The 18996-nt window shown below is 44.9% G+C and overlaps 1 protein-coding gene across 4 annotated transcripts; it reads left to right on the top strand.

Moving 5' to 3' along the window:
• Window positions 1–121: 121 nt before the first annotated feature.
• DENND2C (DENN domain containing 2C) lies at window positions 122–18996 on the top strand. Of its 4 annotated transcripts, none has more exons than XM_010724373.3 (19): window positions 129–1006; window positions 4104–5050; window positions 6029–6177; window positions 6754–6866; window positions 7242–7409; window positions 10136–10232; window positions 10953–10997; window positions 11508–11695; window positions 12429–12538; window positions 12882–12951; window positions 13300–13377; window positions 14187–14327; window positions 14696–14844; window positions 15241–15418; window positions 15761–15802; window positions 16759–16864; window positions 17673–17912; window positions 18170–18256; window positions 18710–18996. In XM_010724373.3, exons 1-19 carry the CDS (start codon window positions 983–985, stop codon window positions 18739–18741), a joined length of 2964 nt encoding a protein of 987 aa, XP_010722675.1. In that variant the 5' UTR covers window positions 129–982; the 3' UTR covers window positions 18742–18996. The 4 variants fall into 4 exon arrangements, with proteins under 4 accessions (XP_019478862.1, XP_010722675.1, XP_010722676.1 ...); XM_010724374.3 differs by having other exon boundaries at window positions 129–4199; window positions 4305–5050; XM_019623316.2 differs by having other exon boundaries at window positions 130–5050.

Raw genomic sequence — 18996 nt, 5'->3', positions numbered from 1 at the left:
GCGCGGTGCCGCCCGTCCCGGCGGCCGAAGGGCGGGCGCGGACATCACAGTGTGGAGGAGAGGAGCTGCCGAGCGATCCCGTGTGCTGTCCTGCGGGGATGGAGGGGGTGCGGGGGTCGTGGGGGTGAGGGAAGGGCCTCAGGCAGCGCTTGCTGCAGCGGCGGCAGCGGTTTGTCCAGGATTCCGGTGTTTCTCCCCATCACGCTTTAGTCCTGTCCCTTCAAGCCTGCGGGGAATTGCCCGCTGTCTGAGCATGCAGAGAATAAAAACTGCTGGGGGAGGATGTGGTGGGCAAAGAAACAGACCCTGAAAGACACCTGGGTAAGCTGTCCCAAAAATGTGTCTGTGGCTGCGGGTTCTGGTTTGCTCAGGGGAAAGGCAAGTGCAGAGTGCGTCTGAGGAGCTCAGGAAGAGGAATTTCATCCCTTCAAAAAGAATCAGATCTTCCTTGTCCCTACAAAAGTTGGAGGACCCACAAAGTCAGACTTAACCTTTTGCCGTATACTTTTGCCAGGTATGGGGTCAGATGGGGACTCTGTTCCACACTGTGAAGCAGAAGCTTTGAATGAGTTAATCATCAGAGTAGCTTTGGATGGAAATGGAAATGACTAAGCACAACACATTCCTGATGCATTACTTGTTTTGATATAAAATCTGCTTGTTGGGTACTGCCCATGTCTTTCAGCCGTCTGAATGACACATTTTTGTTCAGAAAAGGTTCAGGTCTGTTGTGGAGCTGAACAGAATGAGAGTAGCTGAAAGCTCTGGGAGTCCTTCCTGCTGTCCCCTCATCCTTCCAGGACAGCTTCCCTAGCCTTGCCAAGACCAGAAGCTGCCTTGTATTGGGCTACATCACAGGAGGCTTAATGGCAAGGAGTTCTGTCATTTCTTAGGTGTCTTAGAACCACGTGGCTCGTAAAAGGAGCAAAAGATTGCTTCAAGAACTGCATGGGCTTGTCAGATCGTTGATTTGCTTGTTCTCATGCCTGTTGTACAGCAGGATAAGGTAAGGTGTTGTGTTGGTGTCTTTGTTCAGCTATTTAGCTGCCAGCATGAGGGGCGTTGTAGAGACCCACTGTGGGTGGGCTTGATCTCAGCTTTATTCTTAAACAGTAGTGGCAACAGTTCTTTCCTTCAGTTTTTGTTTTCAAGAAACTGAGCTGCCTTGAAACTGTATAGAAAATGCTTAGTATGTTCTCTGCCTTTCAGAATTGGAAGAGGATTAAGGGCTACCTGTCATGTGTTGCGAATGTGCCTCGTTTGTCTGCTTTGGATAAACTTGTTTTTCCCTCTTACTTCCATGCTGTCTCTCTTATGGGGAGAAATGCGTGCAGTTTCTGCCATACTTTGCTTGTGGCTGTTGCTTGCAGTGAATTAATTCAGTATTTTTGGCTACGCTATGCAGCTGTAAGTATTAATGCCATAGGGATGATAGATTTGGCTTTTGTGGAAGTACTGGAAAGCGTTTTGGTGCTGCTGTGAAGGTGTTTGGAAGAAGGCACGGAGACAGAAGCAGTCACTGAAAGTCAGGTTAATTTGTGAAAAGAATTTGGGGTGGTCCCTGATGTACAAGTGCTGGCTGCCTGGCTCAGGTGATCTCTGCCTGTTGTGTGTCTCTCTGAGCTACGTGTTGGCCTGTCTCAGGCTGTGTCTGGTGCTATCAGGCATGGGTCAGCCACTCCAGACTCCTCTTCCTTCCCTAAATATCAGCTTTTACTGCTGGCCCTGGTTCATGTAATGAGTTTAGATTGAATGCCTGTATGCTGATAGCACCCAGCTGCCTGGCAAGCCTGTGCGGGTGAAGAGCTGCATTCTTCTCCTTGGAGGATGAGTTACTTTGGAAGGCAGTTCAGCACTGTGGCTGGTGGAGCAGCACTTAGCAGGAGAGCGTGAGGTGCTTTGAACTTGTGTTCTATTGCCTTCGCTTAAGATGAGCCAGGAGTCATGTGTTTCTACCCATATGTGATAATGCAAAGATCAGTGACGTACCTTGGGCAGACCTTTGCTGCTGCACTCAGAACAAAGTGGCTCTGTTCCCATCTTTTCTAGACTGGCTTTTCCCATTGGAGCCCATGCACACTGGCTAGCCTGTTCTTTAGGTCCACGGGAGCAGCCCAGAGCACTGTTTTTCTCATAGTTCCAATGATGCAGGGAAGAGGAAAGTTGCTTTGCTGTCTGCTAATCAGGGCTGTGCAGACAGGGATTGAGGAAGGATGGATCTGCTCTGGCTCAGGATGTTTTAGAAACAATGCCCTATTTATAGGAGAGGGCAAAGGCCTGGAGCTGCCTGTGAGCAGCAGAGGATCAGCCTGGCCTAGGGTCTCACCGTGGGGTGTGGTAGCACAGCAGTACCCCGGGCAAAGGAATCAGGAATGGTGGGACTGTAGGTGTGGTTTCCGTTTTATTAACAGTTGTGTGTAATTCTTAGACTTGTTCTGTTCTTTTCCTGCTCCCGTGTGATGGGATCGACAGCCCCCATTAGTTTGCTAGTCCCCTGCCTGCTCCTTGCTGCTGGTGGGGTGGGAGTGTGTGCTGTGCTGTGCTGTTCTGCAGTTGGCAGTGCTGTGTGCACAGGAGCAGCTTGCCTGCACTGCTTTGGAGACAGGGCAGGGAGGTGGTCAGGAGGGGTGCCAGTATGAGCGCACTGAGGGTATGGCAGAGTGCTGATGGGGGACAGAGGGCTGATGGTGCAGCATATATCTTCAGCTCAGTTGCTTACTCGTATAGTCTAAATTTAGCCCATTCATTAATCCTAGAACCACAGAATGGTTGAGTTGCAAGGGATCCCAGAACCCCCCAAGCCCCACTCCATTGCGGGCCATTTCCCTTCCACCAGCTCGTGTGTCCAGGGCCTCATCCAGCCTGTCCTGGAGCTCCTCCAGGTACGGGGCACCTACAACTTCTCTGGCCAGGCTGTGGCAGGTCTCACCACCCTCTGAGTTAAGAATTTCCTCCTCACGTCTAACCTAAATCTCCCCTCTTCTAGTTTAAAACTCTCAGTGATAATTGGGAGGATTATTCGCAACTGTCTGGGACAATATGATAAAAAATACTTGTCTTCAGGAACCTATATTGTCCTCTCTGAAGACAGGCAGCAGTGACCTTTTTGCCACAGCAAGCAACACTGCTTTGGTACAAAGTGTGGAAGGCCAGCAGCATGCTGAGGCTTGGAGCTGTGTGTGACAGATTTGTTGGTGCTGGATCTTTGCAGCAAACCCACTTCTCCCTGGTGGTAAGGTGGCAGTTTCGCTTGCCTTTCTTGCTGCAGAACTCTGCTGGAGAAATCATGTTATTTCTTGGTGTTCCTTCTCTGCTGATCTAAACACAGGTCTCTTTTTCCCGATTCACCAGTTTTCTCTGCTTTTTGACTTCTGTTGTTTATCTTCCTAAAAATTCCTCTGACTGCCAGCCACTGCCCTCCAGTTTCTCTGCTGGCAAAGTTAGATCAAGTATTGACACGCAGAACATCAAACAAGTTTTCACTTGTGCTGTTGAGCTCTTCTCCAGTCAACAAAGCCATGCAAATGTGCCTGTGTGAAGCAGCAGCCATCCTGCTGTTGCTGACTCTGGAGAGGTAGATGTGGTTGTCTGTCAGTAGAGCTGGCATGGTGTCTTGCATCTTGCAGTGTAGAGAGCTCCAGTGGAGATGTGCTGCTGCAGCAGTTGGCTGTGGGCTGTCCGAGGTGCTTTGAGCAGTGCAGAGCCTCAGAGAAACAGAACACTCCTGTTTGGCCTGCATCAGTACAAGTACGCTGCAGAGGAGCTGGCTGAGAGTTCTGCTGCAGACAGGACATGGTGCTGTGTTCCTGTGCCACCAAATAATTTCCTTGAGTTTGGGCCTTGGGGATCCCTGGCAGCGTTTTATTCCCGTTGCAGTGTTTTATTTGTTTTTTAACCCAGTGAGACCTCTAATTCCTTTTGTTAGCCCTCCCAGATATATTCAGCAGCAACAGGGTTTGTGGAGGGTGCGCTAAGAAAGGCAGTCTTGAATGTGTGGTTTGGGGAGGAATGTTCTTCAGCAGTTGCCAAAGTACAGCTGGAAACTCCTGCTGTTGTGTATGGTTGGAGTGCAGCTGATGGTTCTCTTTTTTTTCTGTCCTCAGGTTGCACTAGGAGGCAGTTCTTGCAGGACCCAGGGGCTCTTGGATGCCCCTGGATGCTTTGGAGTCTCATGCCAGCCTGATGCATGCAAGACACAGGTGAAACTGGGCAAAACTGGAGATGGGGTGTTTGTAAGCACGTTGGCACTTGCCATGCACCCAACAGAGACAGGTGACAGTAGCTTCTCCCGCTCTGCTGTGCAGACCCTCTCTCGGAGCCACTGCCGCAACATTAAACAGAAGATCTCCCAGTGGGAAGGGAGAACACAAGGATGCTCCAGCAAGGAGAAACAGCAGTTGAATGATTTTGGAGTAAAATATGATCCAGGCTGCGGTGTTCTGTCCAAAGTGAAGCCTGAAGATATAGAGAAGGGCAAAAAGGCTGGGTCTAAAGATCCAAAGAACTTGGGTTTGGACTTCAGGGAAAATGCAAGGAGTTGCTTGCAAACTGCTGACTGTGGTGACCTCAAGTCCTGTGCCTGCAGCCGTGCTCCCCAAGCCAAGGAGAATGGAAAATGGCAAGCAGGTTTCCCAGACCCAGGGGAGGCACTGCCCCCAGGCAACTTCTACACTTTGCAAGGGCTGTGGAGGAAAGTAGAGCCTAGCACAGCCCTGCCAGTTCCTGTGGACCTTCAGAAGAAGTGGGGGAACTGTGGCTTCACAGGAGAATGGAAAGCCAAAGGAGTGGAATTGTTCTGCGGGGTAGAGAGGAATGTGAAAAACTCTTACTTGGAGGCTGTGGAGCAAGAGGAGAAGTTGGCTGCAGTCCCACCACCCAAGCCCCGTAGGACTTTCTGCTATCTTGCAGAAAACTGTGCCAGCAGCTGCAGCGATGCCAGTGCTACCAAGGAAGCTCCTCTGGAAAAGAAACGTGGAGGAGATCTGGTTTCGTTTTCTAACAATCTTGAGAAGAGAACAGTCAGCAGAAGGATCCGAGGAAGAATCCAAAGGTATGTTGATTCATCTATCATCTATGAAACTCATTCCATTAAATCAGATTCTGCATGGGTTTAAACAGCTTGCTTGCCATGATATCTTTGTGGAGATGATGATCAGTACTGTTGATGAGGAGGCGATATTTCTGGCTGAAAGTACCACCTTTCTAACATTCTGTACACACTGCTTTTGCTGCTGATAATCTTTTAAATGCTCAAAGCCCCAAACATTTATCAATCCCACACTTTGAAACATGAATGACAGTATGCTGACCGTACGGAGAGCTTGTTCTCAGTTGTAACTTGTAGATTACAGAGTAGCCTTCTCTTGTGCAAGTATTGCTGCTAAATGTTCAAATTTTCATCTGAGTGAAAGATTGTTCTGTTGGAGAATTTTATTTTTTGTCTTAGAGTTGGAGGCTGTCACGTGCCCCTCTAGCAGCTGTTTAGGGCAGCTATGCTAGAGATGAGTGTAAACACAATGAATGGAGATGTGACTAGGACTCCTAAATTCTTTTTTCACAGTGGCAAGGTGTGCAGCAAACCCCATAAGTTTTGTGATGATGGATTAAATCCGAATTAGCTCCTTTGTGACCTCTATGTCATTATTTTGGGTTGGAGGCCAAATACATGAAAACGCCAACTCCCAAAGGTTCCTTTAGCAAGAACAGTACCTGACGTGCTGTAGAAAACCAATTATTCAGAGTGCTGCTGCAAGTACTTAGTCTGCAAAAGCTGTGACAGGATGGGATGGGATTTACCTTACCTGCTTATGGTGTGCTTAGCCATGGAGCCTCAAACTCCATTTTTTAAATTTAAAAACCTTCCAGAGTAAGTGAGCAGGACTTGATTGGCAATCAGAGTCCGGAGTGGAGCATCCATGTACACGATAGCCCCAAGTGGGATCAATGTCTGTGTGTACTGGATACTACAACTCAGTGGTCTTTGTACATGATGATGTCTTCAGATGATGTTATGCTGGTTTTCCTCTAGGAAATCCTTTGAGTTTGAGGACATTCAGGGCTTCCGCAACTGGATGTCTGCTGCCAGGTCCCGTAAGCTTCAAGAAGAAACAGATGGCACAGCAGGACCCAGGCTCATCTACACACAGTCAGAAGACAACATCTATGAGGACATTATCTGTATGTGCCTGTGCTTCTTGGGGATTCACTCACGTTGTTTAGGGGTAGCTAAACTGCTGGGGAGGGAGGAATGAAGATGAGAATGCATTGAGGACCTGTCCAGCTCCGTGACTTTTATGATCTTCCCCATCTGAGTTCCTTGTTGGTGTTAATAATTATCTGTTTGTGAATAGCTGTGCAGGATAACTGTCTGCATCTGGTTTCAGACGTGATGGGAGGCTGCTAGAATTGATCTGTGCTAAACTGATTTCTTTATTAGCTCTTTGCATCCCCTGCTTGAGTACCACAGTGAGATTGTGCGGGTACTGACAAAACTAACTGCTTTGCAGTTGAGCTACTTTCTCCACAGTGGTAGAAGTGTTCTACTTTTCTGAGTCCATGTAGCTTGCCAGTTTTATGGTAATGGATTAGGTGGACCTCTAGGTGGTAGAAGCCTAATCCATCCTTAAGCAGGCATCTCTTCAGACTCTGCTCAACCTTGGCAGACAACTGCACAGACTTTCCTTGCTTATTTGCCTTTCAAGCATTCAGAACTTTAGCTTCTTCTGTAAATCCCCCATTCAATGCTTCTTCCAGGTCCTGCAAAAGAGAACCTCTATGAAGATATCAGAGTGCTGCCTTTACCCCTATGGAAGGTCCCATCTGTTTGGAAATTACCACCTTCCCAAAGCACTAGTAGAGCTCCAAAGGTAGGGTGAGGGGATTAAGCCGTCATGTGTTTACAAAGAGTCATCTTTACAAGGGCCCTGTTTTGTGTTCTTCCTCTACCCTAGTTTATCAGTGCTATGTCATTGTTTTTCCTTTTATTTTTATTGCTTGTTATGTATATAAATGGTAATAAACAGCCATGGCAGTGACAGTTCATGAAACTATTAAGGAACAAAAGAATAGAATCAAGAGTGCTTAGATGAGATACTGAATGTACAGGATGGGGGTGGGAGAGAAAGCTTTGGAGAGCAGGAAGTTGCAGGAAATTTATCAATCATAATCTGACTTTTTTACCTCTGAACTTGGACCAAAGCTTTATCCCATGTTTAGCCATCCCTTTTGATTCTATTTTCTAGCTTCCTCCAAAACCTTCCTTCCTCAGTCGCAAAACTTTTGAGCTAAAGCCTTCCCTGACAAGTTTGCAAGGGAAAATTGTGAAGGACACGACCTTGCCTGTGACACTGACTGACTGGAAGCTGTTCCGAGCAGTAGAGGCTACTAGCAGGAGAAAAAACTTGCCCTGGGTGAGATTTAAGCATGAAACATATCTTCTTGCATGGTATTTCAAATCCTTGCTTCTTTGTCCAGCGTCTCTAAGCGCTTCATGTGTCTGGCAGGTAAATGTTGCTTAGCACTGCTCTGTGTGTGGACAAATGATTCTCTTGAACCATTTCCCTCCGAGGAGTAGGGCAAGTATTGGGAAATTGAAGAAGAGAGAGCCAGTTCTGGGTGGGCCAGTAGTAGTTTTGTTGATGAATAATCTGCAAATGGGGTAATAGGTCAAATGGATAGCAGTTCTATCTGTGGATACCAGCTGTTCCTAGTGCTTTGTCAGCGAAGCCTTGTTCCACGAAGTATGATGATGTTTTATGCTGAATGCAAAGCAGGAAGGCGAGGAAGCTCTTTGTAAGCTGAAAGGTCAGCCCTGTACTATTCTGTTTGTGCATATGTTTCTCCTGGGAACTTCTTAGGCTGAGCCCTGTGCTCTCACTGCGGGGACTGAGCTGTTAGGTGGCTGACAGCATGGGGCTGTGAGAAGGCTGGGCACTTGCTTACTTGACATTCTGGCTTGTAGTTCTTGACTTTGGGAACACGCTCGTGCAGCTGTTTCCGTATTCTAAAGGTGAACAGCACCTCACTGGGATAAGCCCATTTCACAGAGCCTTCCTGCAGTTCTCCTCTCTGCTGCTTCTGGTTGTTCCTTTCTGCCTGTGTGCAAAATACTGATACACTTCTGATTAGCGAGAGAGGCCTGCAATTCAGTTTTGCACTACAGGATTCATTCTGATTCTCATTTGACATGCTTGGAAACTTTCTAAATACTGGTATTAGTTAACACTTTGAAGCATGTGCTATGGAAGGACAGCTGCAGCTACCAGTGTGCGCTGCATGTGTGGCACATGGTGTGCAGGACTCCAATTCCAGTTGTAGTAGTGACAACAACTTGCTTTTGCCATGATAAAATCATTAACTTCTGCAGCTCGTTATTTCTTCAGAACATGTGCTCAATTTGAACAATTTGCAGAGGACTGTGAGGTGTAATTGGAAAAATGCTTTTCACACGTTAAGTGTTTTGGAATAACAAGGAACGTTTGAATGTGCTTTTTTTTTTTAAACAAACTACAGGCTTGGAAAATTGTTGTTACTGGAAAGATTATAAAAATGCTGTGATGGAGGATATCTTTCTTTTGGAGGAGGAAAGTCTAGCGTTCCCTAAAGCAAACCTACTCCAAAAATCTGGTAATAATTTTCATGCAGGAAGCACACTGCTCCTAGGGAATTGAGCCAAGATTACTCAAGAGATTGAGAAAAGGATTTTAGTCTAAGAAGAAAAAACGTTATTGCTCAAGAAACACATAAGAAGCCTTAAACACACCCAGTATCTTCCACTGGTGACTCAACTGTACAAAAACGAGAACAGAAATTGAAAACTTCTCAATAATGCTGGATGGTAGAGGGAAAAGAAGGCAGATTTTGCAAGGGAAGCACTATCTCCTGAGGGCTGTTTTCTTCCTTTCAGCCTCATTTTTAGGCCGACATGTTAGTCTAAAGCAGAACACCAGGAGACAACATGTATGAGGACATCTGAAAAGGAGAAGAGCTAATTATAGTTTGCTGAACTGGGGATAAAGGCTTGAGCTGAAAAACAGGTTCTCTTTCTGAGTATCTTCCTTTTTATGCAGTTTTTGTGGTGACAAATGGCTGGGCACACCCTGCTACATCCAGTAGGAGCATTTAATGAATTCATAACTGGAGACAAGAATGAACTTGATCTGCTGTTTGCATTTAAAGTAAATCCTTCACAATGAAGTGATAGCAGTCTCTGACATGCAGAATCAAGGAGCTGCCTGCAGCACTGTATACCTGGCAGATGAGGGTGAGAGTGCAGAGAGGCCTGTGACAGGAGTAACAGAAAGCTTTATGATTTTGGTTTTAAGGCCTTTGTGACCAGTGAAGTGAAGGTTAGCAGTGCTGACGCGGAGTGGCAAATGCTGACGCTTCTTCTGTGTCTGTAGTCTGCTTTGAACTGTGTGGTTTTCCGAAGTTTTTCTTCCAGCAGACTAAGTCTGTGGTTTGCCTGCAGCATCGACCCGTTATTCAGTTCCACTGTCTTTTATTACCTGTGCAAAATGAAAGTACTTAATCTGTTAATTTTGGCGATTTGCCCTGGGACAAGGACTTAGTGCAGCCTTGCTCTGTGCTCAACCTGTGTTTTGGAGAACTTACTCTAGCTATTTGACAGTTAACAACAACAACAGAAACCACCAAAACTAAGCATAAAAAGTGAACTACACTGGGGGAGTTCTACTTCTCACTGGGCTTCGAAAGAATCTGGGTACTTAAGAGCTTGTGGAGTTCAGAGTCCTTCGTGGTGGAGGGTTTATAAGATATTCTTGCAAGGGCCTTTGCAATAGAAGACTGAGATCTGATGCCAGCCAGTTTGCTACTTCTGCTGTCTATTTTGTAAGCAAAATATAACTTCCAGAATGTATGCATGGTTTAGTGTCAACTTCAGGCTGTATGCTGGTAAGCTCTCTCCTGCAGCAGAAACTATGTCCATTTATTACTCAATTAACTGTGCTAAAAGTATTCTAGCAAGCAGTCTCTGAGCCAGGGTCCCTGGCAGGGATTCGGCAACTTTTCCCAAATATTGTGGTCCTAGATGACAGATTTTAGGCTCTAGTCCTGTTGGCACGTGGACCCTTTTCTGGACCCCCTTACTTATGTCTGGTTCTGCTTTGGATTTCAGATGGTACTAAAAATACAGGAGATCTTTGTTTCTAAGCGTGGGAAGAAGAGGGTGAAGTTGCTCAGTCCTGCTGGGAAGGAAGTGCTTCCAACAAAAGGTACAGAGCTCTCCAGCACGATTCTCTTTGATACAGAATTGTTGAATGGCACAATTTCTGTATGTGCTGGGGTACTCTTAGCAGACTTCCTGCAGCTCATTCTGGGCTGACTTAACAGTGCTGAGCCCATGTCTTGCAACTGGAATTGTTGGACTTTCAGCACCAGTAGAACTGGGAACACTTGACTTACACACATTTAACACTGGTACAGGTGGAAGATTCCCCTGTAGTCTGAACCTGAAGAGCTGGAGTAATGATTCAAAGGGCTTTTTCAAAGAAACAGAACAAAACCAAAAATTCTACACAAAACCACTTGGCACTAGAACTCTCTCTGACTGCTCCACATTTCTGTGCCTCTACAATGAGATTCTCGTGTACTTAAAAACTACAAGCAGTGGTATGATTTATAGTATATTCTGTCCAGCAATTTATAGTATATTCTGTTAACTTTTACAGCAGCTTCAAATAACCACTTGGTTGCTCTTTGCCTCTGGTCTGCATCCTGGAAACAGGGATCTTAATCAGCTCTACTTCCTGGAATTTACTGTTGTAGCACATTTGCCAGTAGTGGTTGTTCTTTGCTGGTGCCTTGAGCAGGATAGATGAGCAGACCTGAGTGATGTTGATCTGATGAGTCTAAAGTCCTCTCTTCTTCCCAGGCTAGGGTGTTGCCCATCTTCCTTCTGCATGGCTAATAAGTGAAAACTGTGTGTGTTTCAGGTGAAACCAGTGGAAATGAAAGTGATACGGAAAACCAGCCAAAAAGTGAGTGAATCACAGGGGTTGGTTCTATCCCCACAGCACAACACGTTTGGCCAAGATTCTAGTAGGATGGCCATGCTGACAAGTTGTGGCTTCTGCCAAGACAGAGAAAGGGTACATCTGAGAGTTAGTGTGGCCAAGGCGGGGAGCTGTTGCAGTGACAAATTTCACCCACTTCTCCTGAGTCCTTCAGGTTTAAAGCCAACAATCTGCTAGCAACGAGCAGTGTTGCTCTGGGATGTATGGAAGACATGGCAGGAGAACATTAGTTATCAAACAAAATAGATTTGCAGAGTTGCTGCAAGGCAATTGTTCCTTTATCTGGAACTGCTCTGAACTTGACAAATGGACCCAGGAGTCCAAAGCCCATAGCATGCAGCAGTTCTGTGACATTAGTCAGATGCACCAACCCCTTTTCTCCTTAATGAAGGTGATGACAGTTCCTGTTCTGTAACTAATAGGTTTCTGGCAGTAAAAGTCACAGGCTGGTTTGGCATTTATTCCTTTCTTCAGGTCGACACAGGGGCCTGCTACTGGTGCAGTCAGCCTCCAAGAGAAATCCACACTACCAAACATTGGAGAGAGATTTAATAGAGCTCCAGGAGCAGCAGCTTTTTGAGCTGTTTGTGGTAGTGTCACTACAGAAGAGGGCATCTGAGATAAAATACACACCACAAATCATACAGCAGTTTCCCAGCAAGGTAAGATCTGCATGGAAACATTCATACAAAACGCAGCAGCTGTTTATTTCTAAGAATTCTATCTGTGCTATCAGAAGTAATCCAGTGATTATTACGAGTATTATCCTAAGCTCATTAAAGGAGGTTATTGTCCAGCAGCGTAAGGATTTGTGTGCAAATAACTTCATTGTCTTTGACATGTGCATGTTTTGGATTCACAAAATTAATAAGGGACTATAGCCAGAAAGAGTGCAAGGTTTTAATTAATGGATAGAATTGAATATATGTGCTGACTGAAAATACAGTCCTTAAAATATCAGCTGTATGAAATGAACTCTACTCTTCTCAGGGATGTTTCATACTTAAATGAAATCTCTATTATTTGAAAACCTCCCTTTTGCCTCTTTGGGGCACTTCTAAGAATTGAGATCTCCTAGGAGTAGAAGGGAGACAAGCTGCCTAATGGCACAACGGTTATTTGGGTGCTTCATTCTCCTGTGAATATGACCATGGCTCTGAATCTTACTCAGTTCATAACAGCCAGCTGAGTAATTTTAAAAAGGTCCAATCAGCAGCTAAGTTACAAGAGGGAACTGGGAATCTGTTTTAGTGAGAATGCTTTTCCCATGCTTGTAGATTGACTATCGGGTGGTTCAGCTCTTGGAATAATCAAGAAGATACTGTCTCCCTTTATTTTAAATACTGCAGCTGTGCACCACACTTCAGTTATTTTAAATGTATGTTACCTCTCCAGCCTGAACACCGCTTCAAACAGTCAAAGGATACTGAAGAGAGGCTAAAGGTCATTCCCAAATTCTGCTTTCCAGATCCCAAAGACTGGTTTCCTGCATCAGACCTTAAGAGGTAAAGACTTGCTGTGTACAGATGGGTCTGAGGTGGGTCTGAAGTCTTAGATATGTAGAAGTTTCCTGGACCTGAGGAACTGCAGCCAAAGCAAGGAAAAATGGGAAAGGCTGAATCTCTAAGCCCTGTGAAGGGGGAAGGTGAGATATGGAGGTGGGCTCAGCGGTACTGCATCTGTCTGATCATCTTTATTATGAGTTTTTTGTTTGGCTACTCATAACAGAGGGGGTCTTTGGCATGATCAGAAGGATACCTTATAGTCTGTGTGGAGCACATTTTACTTTGTCATTCTTGTCTGAACTGTATGGTGAATTTAACTCTTGACTCTTCTTTGGTTTCCCAGTGAAACATTTTCTTTTGTGTTGACGGGTGAGGATGGCAGCCGCTGGTTTGGATACTGCAAGAAGCTCCTGGTAAGCATCTGTGTATTGGGTGGAGCGTAAAGAACGCACTGTTAAATGCACAATCAAATGCAAAATATGAATCAGCAGTAATTTCCCCTGTGCTTACGCAGCTCCTGGGCTGCTGCTGAGGTTACCAGTCATTTAATTGCATAAGGGAAGGAGCATGACAATGCCCAGCAATACAGCAAAGTGAATTCTGGGTGTGAAAGCTCCTGGAGCTGGTAATTCCTCAGGAGTCCCACGAGGCAAAAGTGTAGAGGGAACAGCAGAAGGAATACTGTGAATCAGCTACACGGTGTGTGTTAGTTTGTTTATTATATCCATGCTCTCAGCGTAACTGGTCCTGTTGCTTTTCAGCCAGAAGGGAAAGGGAAGCGCCTTCCTGAGGTGTACTGCATCGTCAGCCGCCTGGGCTGCTTCAACCTCTTCTCCAAGGTGAGATGGGAAACCCTATTCATCCGTGATATGAGTCTGACAACCAGCAAGCACCAAGAAGTAACTGGATGCTTTTCTCCAGTCTAGAATTTTCTTAGCAGTTGTAGTCCATCAGTGTAGTGCTTCCTTGCCAATTTTGTACTTTGACAGGGCACATAATTATATTAGGGCTGGGACTTGTCAGCTGGTATACAGAAAATTCGGCAAATTATTGTCAGGAAGTGGCTCCTAATACTTGTTAATATTGATAGTGTCCCTTCATCCTCTTCTTTCATGACTTGGAAATGAAAAATCATTTACTTTGTGGGGAAGAGGGTAATGAGGGAAAGATCTCAGCTTGTTTCTCCTAGCACAGTAAGGAGAATAGATAAGGAACTAAACACTAGAGAAGGCTCTTGCAGATACAGAGCAGCTACTGCAGAAGAATACAGGGGCGAATTTGTGATGATGGCTGATTTCTAATAATTGGACCTGTGAGTTACTAGAACAGTGTTTCAGAAAGATGATTTGGATGAGATGCTGCCCTTCTTCCTCCTCTAACTAGAGTATCTGATTACAACATATAAGAGATTTCCTTTTAGTAGGACTATGGAATTGAGAATGGAAAGTTGTACTTACAGTTACATATTATCATTTGCTTGTTCAGACATTTGAGAGAAGCTTACACAAGAATCCCAGGGCAAGGAGGAAGGAGGGCTGTGAGTCTGTGTTGGACCCCTCATGAGTAGCTATGGAATGGGACATAACATAGGTTTGTATTTCTCTGGGCTAAGCAGCATTTAGTGAATCAAAGTCTGATTAATTTGTAGATTTTAGATGAAGTGGAGAAAAGGCGAGAGATGTCCCCAGCCCTCGTCCACCCATTTATGCGTAGCGTAATGGAGGCACCTTTCCCTGCTCCTGGACGCACTATTACTGTGAAGAGCTTCCTGCCAGGAGCAGGAAATGAGGTAACTCAATTCTGGACTGGTTTTCCTGTGTTGACTGGTGTCTGTGGGGCACAGTGGCGTTTTGCAAACTGCACTGTAGAGTGATGCTGTCTGTAAATCATTGATCTGATGGTAATTTCCAGACTGACTAGAGGTTGTCGGAGAAACCAGCTTCCTGTTGAACTGCACAATAGAAGTGATTCGTTGCTTTTTTTAAAGGAAGAGCTGGTTGAGAGTCCTTTGAGATGCTCTGAACTGGCCGTCCAGGTGATGTGGGTTCAACCTGTGAGGATCCAACACTTCTGCTTTCCAGTCAGGTCCTCCCTCATCCAGCCTAATGCTGTGATCTGGCTGTTCCATCCAGCACTCTACATCTCTGCTGTTCCCAGGTTATGAAACTCTGCCGTCCGTCGGATTCTCGACTTGAACATGTTGATTTCGAATGCCTGTTCAGGTGCCTAAGTGTCTCTCACATGATACGGGTCTTTGCGTCTCTCCTGCTGGAAAGGAGAGTGATCTTTGTTGCTGACAATTTAAGGTAAAAAATGAGTCTGAGTGACCAGTTCTTTCTGAGGCATGTTGCTTTTTCTCTTGTATTTGGGCCTGTTTCACGTGTAAGCTTGTCTAACTTTCTGTAAATAATTAGATTTAAAAGCTTTCGGCAGACTCTCCACAAAACTTTTGCATGCTTAACATTTGGAGTGTGCTGCTTACCTAAGAGGAGACAAGGGAATGTTTCCTTTACCTCTTTAGTCTGGGCTGATGCTATTCCTAGCTCCCCATAACTGACTTCATAAGTGGTTGCATGGGGGTTCTTCTGATGCTCAAGCAACATACGTAAATTACATTTCCTCAGAGCATTTCTAACCTATGTCTGTAGCAGAACACTGAAAGAGACACTGACAATCCACTCTGTGCTTCCCTTACTTTTTAGCACCCTGTCTAAATGTGGCCATGCTGCAGTTGCAATACTTTATCCCTTCACTTGGCAACACACGTACATACCAGTGCTACCAACTTCTATGATTGATATTGTGTGCTCTCCGACTCCATTCTTAATTGGCATTCTCTCCTGCTCATTACCACAGCTCCAAGACCTGCCTGTAGAAGAGGTGAGAACTGGGCAAAACACTGTGGAGGGACAATTGCAGTGGAATTAGGCTGACTTCTTTGAAAGAATCTCTGTGGATTCTGTCTTAATGTAAAATCTTAAACCTTTCTGAGGCAGTTTTTAACTTGCAAGATACATGCCAGCACATTCCTTTGCTATCAAAGATTAATAATATTGACTGTTCTTATAGACAGGCTGAAGTCATGCAAAACTTGTGTGTGACATCCCCTAACAGTGGGGACAAAAGAAAAGTTATATATTAAAAACAAGTTATTATTTTTTCCTTCTGCATGGCAACGTACATAGTTATAAGAGCTAATATTTTTTGTCTGTCTTTCCCTAGGTTCTGATTGTTGATCTTTGTGCTGACAAGTTTTTGCAAGAGGTGAGTGAAAGAGTGGAAATTACAGCACTAGTTACTCTTGGTGGTGTTATATGCCAAGAATAGGATCCACAAATGTAAGCAAGAAATCAGTTAAGTCTTGTTTTCATCTGTAGACTACAGTTGCTGAAGAAATATCTTGCATTCTTTTTTTTATCACTGGAGAAGGGAACAGACTTGTTGAAAGGCTGAGGCTGCAGGAGCAACAGCACAGAACACTGTGAAGCCAGGCATGCTGCTGAGCTGGATTTAAAAAGAGGTTCTTGGTTCAGCATGTGAAGTGGATCACTAGGATTCTTCATTGCATTCTGGCTGTCTTTCTGGACTCATTCTCTACACGATTTTCTCCTCTCTCATCTAGTTAGGGTGTGTTTGTTTGTTTGTTTTCCCAGGAGTGATAGTCTGAGACAAATTGTCACAGTTCACTTGTAATTCTCTGCTGGCCCCAAACTTTACTAAATGTGCTGAAAACGCCTTCTATACCACCAGACAAGTCACTATGAACTTAGTGGAGTGTTAGTAGTTCAGGAGGATATTTGCATCTCTTTTCCCTTGCCTTGCTGTTTGATTTTGCACTGCAGCCTGCAAGTGGAGGAAGGCATTAAAGGATGGTTTTCTCACTAAAATGTTAAGACACATTCGTCATATTTTCTCAACAGACTATTGTTGTTCTAGTGTGTTTTATCACTGCTCTGATAAGCCTGAGTCTGTGTAGTGGATTTGGTATACGTTGTTTTGTGTTAGTGTATGCACTGATTGTAGTTGTACAGAGATGGCATTGGGCAAGTGTTTTTCATTTCTGTGGCAACAAAACAAATATATTGTTTCCACCAGGATGCAACACATTAGAGTAACTTCCCTCTAATTGTTCTAGGCATGTTAAGAGTATTTCTCATCAGAGAAGTTTCTGTTGAATAGATGTAACACAAAAAGCTTTTCATGGTCACTTTTCTGTTTAGGTATCAGATGAAGAAGAAATCCTGCCTCATAAACTCCAGGCTGCACTTGTCCAAATTTTGGAGGAGCGAAATGAAATCTTGTCACATGAGCAGAACTGTACACAAGGTATGTCTATAGAAAAGTCGGCACACCTCTTCAGTTGCCAAGTTGTTGCCACAGAAGTGTGCAAATGGAAATAAACTTTACAGAGTAACATTTTATAAAGCTATTTTCCTGTGATCTTATTGAGAACATCTTTCATGTGAATGTATTAGAAATCTACTGTCCTTATAATTGCTCCTCTTTTCACAATCAGTGTGTGGAGAACTCTGGTGTTACTTAGGCCAAGTGTATCAGTTCCCATACTTTGAGTTCTCTGTGATTTTCCTGAAGTGGTAGAGAGCAAGTTTTTCTTAAATGGAAAATAGAGTAGATTCTCTGTACTTCAGAGGATAATTTGACGTCATTTTCAAAGTTGCTGTTCTTGATACAGAATCTTTCAGATAAATTAATCTGAGAATTTTAAAAAAGTATTGAGTTGCTTGAGAGAATGGCATTGACAAATTGTGATTCCATAGTCATCAGCGTAAGAAAGTTTTCCACTAGGTTTGTGTTTTGTGATTTGCCTCACTCTTTAAAAGAATTAGACTATAATGAACTTACTGCTTATTAGTTTTTTATTGGGTGGAAAGAAATTATGAATGCTTTCACTGCTGGAAAAGCTTCAAAATGGAACCTGTCTCAGCAGAAAGTTGTCATGGGAGAGGAGTCTTAAATACTTGAGTCAAGTCTCCTTTGGTATTGAACACCTATATGAAATTTCATAGTCTGAGAAAGCCAGCCAAAAAAGCATCTGGGGCTCTTCTTTTAGAAGAGGAATGTCCAAAGTGACTCACATTATAGGGACATTTCTCCTCTGCTATCTTCTTCACAGGTGACATGCCTCTTAATTCCCTGGTCTCTGAAGCTTTTGTGCACTTCTTTGTGGAGATTGTTGGTCACTATTCCCTGCACATGAACGTTACAGAAAAAGGAGAGCGAGTGTTCCAGCGGGAACCATTCCGTAAATCCCACACGTCACGCAATGTGCGCCATTTCCTGCACTTTTTCATGGAGACACAGATGTTTGCAGGGTTCATACAGGATCGAGAGCTAAGTAAGAGTGCTGTCAAAGGTGAGGCTTTCCTGTTTTACAAACTCACTTCCACATCACATATCTTTAACTCTTAAAAAGCCTTTTGCCCCAGCACGTTTTCCCATTGGCATATGTAATAGCTCTATGGCCTTCTAATTGTTCAGTAAAGTTAATCTCATTAGGCAAAGGATGCCTTTGTCTCCCTCCTGGCTTTGGTCCTGCACACAACCTTACACACACGATGTTGATGCCTGAGGTGGAGGATCTCACCCATCTGTGCTGCTTTCTCTCTGTAGGTCTTTTTGAGGTCCGTGCTTTGGAGTATCTGGAGAGCATTCCAGAGACTGAGCCGACTGGGATGAACAGAATCCTTCGCACTCTTGGTAAGGAGACAGCTTTTTTATTTTATTTCCCGTCAATATTTTGCCTTGTCTACACATGCTGCTTTCCTTTGCCTTGCCCATGGAGGTTGTGGATGCCCCATCCCTGCAGGCATTCAAGGCCAGGCTGGATGTGGCTCTGAGCAGCCTGGGCTGCTGGTTGGCGAGGGGGGTTGGAACTGGATGAGCATTGTGGTCCTTTTCAACCCAGGCCATTTCATGATATGACTGTAAGGTATTTATTTTAAATAAAAGTTTTGGTTTTGGATAAAATGTGTGGAAGTGGTCTAATCCCAGAGTTGTCCATACTTGGTAATTTTGGGCTTGGAAATACCTGCAGCACAAGACAGAACTCCTCCTGCGTGAGTTTCTGCCCTCAGAAGCTCCTTGGCCAGCCGACCCTGATGTGTCTCCAAATCCTGACCGTGTTGTTTTGTTTTGTTTTTTTCCCTCTAGGAAGTAAGATGAAATTTCTCCAGAAGAAATGAACGTGCGCTGCCGTAGAACGGCAGAGAGCCGCGAGGAAGCGGGTGTTGAACTAACCCCTGCCCGGAGCCGGACTCACAGCTTCCACCACAGCTGAGGCGACCGTGCCGGGCCGCCATAATAAGCAGCAGTGCCGCAACCAACCACCCGTGTCCTCTCCTCTCTGGGCGGGGCGGGGGCGGGTCCGGCCGTGCGCGCAGGCGCAGTGCGAAGCGCTGCTCTGTCTGAGGGTGGGCGCATGCGCGGTAGTCGTGCGC

Source organism: Meleagris gallopavo, chromosome 28 (assembly GCF_000146605.3).
Source record: "Meleagris gallopavo isolate NT-WF06-2002-E0010 breed Aviagen turkey brand Nicholas breeding stock chromosome 28, Turkey_5.1, whole genome shotgun sequence".
NCBI classification, from domain to species: Eukaryota; Metazoa; Chordata; class Aves; order Galliformes; family Phasianidae; genus Meleagris; species Meleagris gallopavo.
Note: the sequence above shows the minus strand (reverse complement) of the source record. Positions and strands in the feature narration are given on the sequence as shown.

Excerpts from the sequence above, each read along its gene's own strand:
- DENND2C (XM_019623316.2), top strand. The coding sequence starts at position 3,990 with ATGTGTGGTTTGGGGAGGAATGTTCTTCAGCAGTTGCCAAAGTACAGC. Across the intron at positions 12,539-12,881 it reads CCTGCATCAGACCTTAAGAG|TGAAACATTTTCTTTTGTGT; the intron begins GTAAAGACTTGC and ends TTGGTTTCCCAG. Across the intron at positions 14,328-14,695 it reads TGCCAGGAGCAGGAAATGAG|GTTATGAAACTCTGCCGTCC; the intron begins GTAACTCAATTC and ends TGCTGTTCCCAG.